Source organism: Phalacrocorax carbo, chromosome 10 (genome assembly GCF_963921805.1).
Source record: "Phalacrocorax carbo chromosome 10, bPhaCar2.1, whole genome shotgun sequence".
NCBI lineage: Eukaryota > Metazoa > Chordata > Aves > Suliformes > Phalacrocoracidae > Phalacrocorax > Phalacrocorax carbo.
Genome location: NC_087522.1, coordinates 2,761,395 through 2,766,640, shown reverse-complemented (window position 1 = coordinate 2,766,640; position 5,246 = coordinate 2,761,395). Strand labels below are relative to the sequence as shown.

Genomic DNA, 5,246 nt, shown 5'->3' with positions numbered 1-5,246 from the left:
GTGTCCATTAGGCTCGCATTGCGTTTCTGTTCCTGCTTGGCAGCACAAAGATGGCTTAAGAAGTGAACGAAAATTAAAAAGGGCTTCATGAAAATGAAATTCGGGCCCTGAACACTGATAAAAGGAGTATTAATCCCTCCTCAGACTTGTAGCTAGAATGAGGTACGATTATGAATAGAAAGATCATTTCAAGTTATGACAGATTTGATGAAAGGACTTTCACGGCTGTCAGAAGGAAAGTTATTATGTTGTTGCTCATAAGTATTCACTGGGTTTCCAGGGAGCTGGATTACACCAAGTAATAAAAGGTGTGAATGACCGCTCTTTTGGGGCAGGTGAGAACTAGGAGCAAGCATCTCCCAAGAACGCCCGTACGATCCAAGTGCCTTGCCCCAGACTGACACTTATTTTTTTCTTCATATTTTCTCAACTAGTCCAGTTTGTGCCCAGTGAAGCCTCTGTAGAGCTCCAAGGCAAGATCCCCTCCCTAACTGCAGATGGGACCTGCGTGTTCATTGAGCTGTTTCTGAAAGCCAGGACATCCAGCTACTACCTTCCCCAACTATTCCAGGAATTAAAGCTGGTAGGAGTGCTGTAAAAGCTGTTCCTAGCTTGAGGTCAACAGGAGTCCATCCAACTAATTGGGCTTTGGATACTGTCCAAAAAGGCATCGGTCCAAAACCTGTCTTGCATGAAACACCACTGCAATCAGTAGAATGACACTAATTATTCATGGTATGAGGCTGCAGTTGCCTCTCCCCAGCTCCAGTCCCTCCCTAGGATGGAGACTGATGAGGAGCTAGAGAAACCTCACCTCCTGAAACATTTTTGTCTCTTCATTCAACCCACTATTCAGGGCCTTTGGAGCTCGCCAGTGGCAGATGAAAATTATAGAGTCTCAAAAAACATAGTGTTTGTGCAGAGCAAGTCCCAGTTCAGTCTGTTGCAGCTATTTGGCTTTCCATTCCACACCGTGGAAAATAAAAATGGAAAGCGTACAGTGTCTGCTAGGAACAGCACATGGATGTGGTCAGAGCCACAGACTGCTTGGCTAGGTCACCTTGGAAAGAGGTTACCAGCAAGAGGCTAAGAGAGACTATCTAAAGAGACAAATGCTTTTGATTTTTTAGTTTCATTTCCCTTCAGATTTTTCCTCAAAAAATCAGGTTTAGGCTCTATATTTAAGTAAAGTTTCATTTTCTGCCTCTGATTTGGACTTTTTCAGAATGGCAATGCAAGAAACCGTAACCAGAGCAACACTTTGAGTCTTTTACCCAGCACCTTTTGCAAGGGCTTCTCCAACAGCAGCCAGGCAGTGAGTGTGCCTTGAGCAGAGCTTGCTAAGACAAGCTTTAAGCATCTCAGCCTTCGCTTCTGATCTCAGCAGGTTTTGGTTTGGGTTTTTTTCCCCCCCCTAGTTTACCTGGTGCCTCTTGTCAGATATATCAACTGCAGGTAATGAGAATACAGGGATTGCCTTTTCCATTGCTTGCAAACGGTACGCACTGGGACACCCTTCCTACCTGGAGTCTCCTGGTGCCACGACGAGATAAGCTAATAATTAACCAGAAGAAATGCACCTTGCGGTAACATTAACAGATGGCCCATCAGAAGCTCTGATTTGAATCACCATGTTAATCATCTCTGTTCCTTTGCTCGGTCCAGCTGGCTCTGCTGAAGATGAGTGCTGTGTTTCTCCTGCTCTTGGTATCCACTGCGAACATCGGTGCCGTGCTGGAAAAGGGTCTGCCGAGACGGGAACCGCGGCGCCTCTCGTGCGTGCGATGCTGCGGGCCTTCAGAGCAGCCCGTCTCCATCATCTCCTCACGATACACAAGGATGAGCAGCGACCCTGCCTATTCGGTCCCCAAAGTCCAACCCACTATAGATATCACCATCCTCAAAGGTGGGTAAAGCTGACTACTGTGATAACATCCTTTATCTTACTTGTTCGCCCTCATTTTGCAAGCCGTGCTCCTCTCTGCACTAAGAAACTCATCCACTTTATTTACCCAAAAGAAGGTTGAGGGGTGACACAGCACAGGCTGTAAATGTGTGCAAGTGAGGAGAGTTGGCAAAAGGCTGTAATCCATCAAAAACCAGAACCACTGGAAGGTCACATTAGGTCACACTAAAAACCAGATGCAAATGCTATCACCGAATCCCTACACAGCAGAGTTAGAAACTAGAAAAGACACACTCACTTTTTCCGTCGCACATTTTTTTGCCTCGGGAAGGCAGGCAGGCAAAAATTAAGTGTATAATACAGGAGATGTGTCAGGGAGTCCTGTGAGCGGGGATGTGCAGACCAGACAAACCCAACCACCTCTCCCCAGGCTCAAATCAGACCTCAGCAAAATCAGTAAGTTTTCTTGCCCAAACCTCTGCACGAAGGGGCTGCGCTCACAAATACTGGGTTCACGTAACGGGTCTGGTCAGGCCACGGCGTTCCGCTATGGGACCTTGAACATTGGCACCACAAGCTCAGTGGAGCCAAGCTTTCACCTAGCATTTTTATTTTTCTGATAATTAGGAGGGTGCTGGTGTCTGACCAGTGCTTCCAGACCTCCGTGCTGGGAAAACAGTGGTTTAGCACAGCTGCCTTGCTGCTTGTCTCCAGCAGGACGTGTCTGCAGCTTGAGCTTTGCACGCTTGTGTCTGACAAGGTTTTCCTTTATGCTCGCAGGTGAGAAGGGTGAAATGGGAGAGAAAGGGTACCCTGGAGCAGTTGGGAAGGAAGGAGAAAGAGGGCCCCGTGGCTTTAATGGACGGAAGGGACAGAAAGGCCAGCCCGGCCCACAAGGCCATTCCTGTAAGCAGCTCTATGCTGCTTTCTCAGTGGGTCGGAAAAAACCCCTTCATAGCTCAGATTACTTCCAGCACGTCACTTTTGACACCGAGTTCGTGAACCTCTACAAACACTTCAACATGTTCTCGGGGAAGTTCTTCTGCTATGTGGCAGGAGTCTATTACTTCAGCCTCAACGTCCACACCTGGAACTTCAAGGAGACCTACCTGCACTTGATGAAGAACGAGAAAGAGGTGGCCATCCTCTACACCCAGCCCAGCGACCGGAGCATCATGCAGAGCCAGAGCCTGATGCTGGACCTGCAGGAAGGAGAGGAGGTCTGGGTGAGGATGTTCAAGCGGGAGCGAGAAAATGCCATCTATAGTGAGGAGTCTGATGTTTACATCATCTTCAATGGCCATTTAATCAAGCCAGCCATAGAGTAGCCATTCATCAGCTTTAGGCTCGAAGCTTTGGTAGATACATTAGTGTCTTCCCTCTTAGAAATGCATATGTCTAGCTCCACTTGGAAGGACTAGAGGCCTCCTGGCCTGATGACAGGGTTGTACGTCCATGGCAAGGTGACCTGTGTGGATGGAGGTGACTGTGCTTCAAGGTGATGCAAGCTACAGGAGTACTGAGACGGCTTCAGCCCTTACGTGCCCTGGAGAAGCAGCAGGCAGAAGGCCCCGGTGCTGCAGCCCTATATAGATCCCCAGTAACATCCCTGAAGAGTTTGCCAAGTTGGTAGCAAATATTCAACCTCTTTGCTCTGCTTTAGAGAAGACATTTTAATTATATCCAAGGGTCATCTTCAGATGCCAGTTATCTGGGTGCTAGTTAGGGAATATCATTACTCCTACAACAATACTTGGGTATCTTTGCGGGTGCAGTGTTACTAGTAAGAGCCCACACTCACCAGCACCTACACCAGGTCTGCTCCACTCAGGTGGGCAACAACACCCCAACATTAAGAACAGTATTTTGCACACCCTAAATTATGGTTTTGTTCCATTTCATGCAATACTGAGAGCACAATGCTAGAATTAGATAAATAACAGCATATTGATCCAGCAAAGCTTTTTCAGAGGCACGTAGCTTTAAGTATAGCTGTAGCCACATGCTATAACTTCGCTAGACTTCTGTACTGCTAACAACGCTTCTCACACAAGAGCATCCAGCACAGCTGGGAACATGTGTATTTTAAGGAAAAAAGTGGGCCTTGCCTTAGGATCCCATTTCAGAGTGTTCATTGCCAGGCTGGAATTTGAGGCCATGCTCATGTCTGAAAACTACCATCTCGTAATGCCTTCATTTCTGGAAAGTGGAGGAGAAACGGGAAAGAAAAAAGGTGCTTAACTGCAAGCAGTGATATTTCAGGGGATTTGGTTTCTTTTTTCCTAAAACAAGGTACATGCAGCAGCAAGAGACACTGTTTTCCCCGGCTCCCCCTTGCGCATTGCCCCAGTCTCTTGTTTGCATCCCGAGCCATTTGTATGAAGGATGAATGAAAGGTTCTTGCTAGGCAAACTGCTTCACTGCTGTACCTCACCTGTCCACAGCTGGTTGGAGAAGTAGCTGAAATAAAGATGTTGCTTTGAATACACATGCTTGGAATACACTGGTTTTATCTTATCTCCGTATGCTTTTTCACAGTATAGGGTACTAGACTGAACATCCAGACCCACACGATTGTCTTAGGTGGCAATTTGAGTTACTTTAATGCCAAGGGACTCCAGAAGCTAGACTGACACCAACTCCTCTCCTCACAGGCCGGTAAAACAGCCATCCTCAAGTATCAGGGTGGGGAGACAGAACTTAATGACCCCTTGCTGAAAAATATCAATTCTGAGATCTCACAATCTTCATGAAGACAGAAGCATTTAAGTAGCTTATCTGCAAAGTAAATGCATGATGAAATGGGTCTACAAGACTTAGAATCATCGAATGGTTTGGGTTGAAGGGACCTCTAGAGCCCATCCACCCCAACCCCCCCTGCAGTGAGCAGGGACATCCCCAACTAGATCAGGTCGCTCAGAGCCCCGTCCAGCCTCACCTTGAATGGTTCCAGGGATGGGGCATCGACCATCTCTCTGGGCAACCTGGGCCAGGGTTTCACCACCCTCAGTGTAAAAAATTGTTCCTTATATTCAGTCTAAATCTACCCTTCTACCCTTGAAACATCAATGTCTGCTCCTTCTGCCATCCCAGCCTGCAACCCTGAAAAGTGAGAGGCTAGCATAGCTTTGAAAAGCACTCCCAAGGGCATATTATACAGATCCTCCCCAGACCCACTGTCAGCTACCCCAGCTGCTTAGGTCAGGCCATTGCACAGCATCTCCTTCCCACACCCCTCCTAAACAAGTTCCCTAACCAGCTGTTTCCATTAGGATGATGGTAAAAGCCCTAATGGCTGCATTGCTTATTTGCAGCAGGCCACTTAGTGCTGAGAGCACTA

General features: G+C 47.4%; 1 protein-coding gene across 1 annotated transcript; it reads left to right on the top strand.

The window, feature by feature from the left end:
• The first annotated feature begins 1,680 nt into the window (after positions 1-1,680).
• C1QTNF8 (C1q and TNF related 8) lies at positions 1,681-4,220 on the top strand. The gene is made up of 2 exons (XM_009511980.2): positions 1,681-1,906; positions 2,687-4,220. The coding sequence occupies exons 1-2, from the start codon at positions 1,681-1,683 to the stop codon at positions 3,232-3,234; spliced, it is 774 nt and encodes a 257-aa protein (XP_009510275.2). The 3' UTR covers positions 3,235-4,220.
• The last annotated feature ends 1,026 nt before the right edge of the window (positions 4,221-5,246 follow it).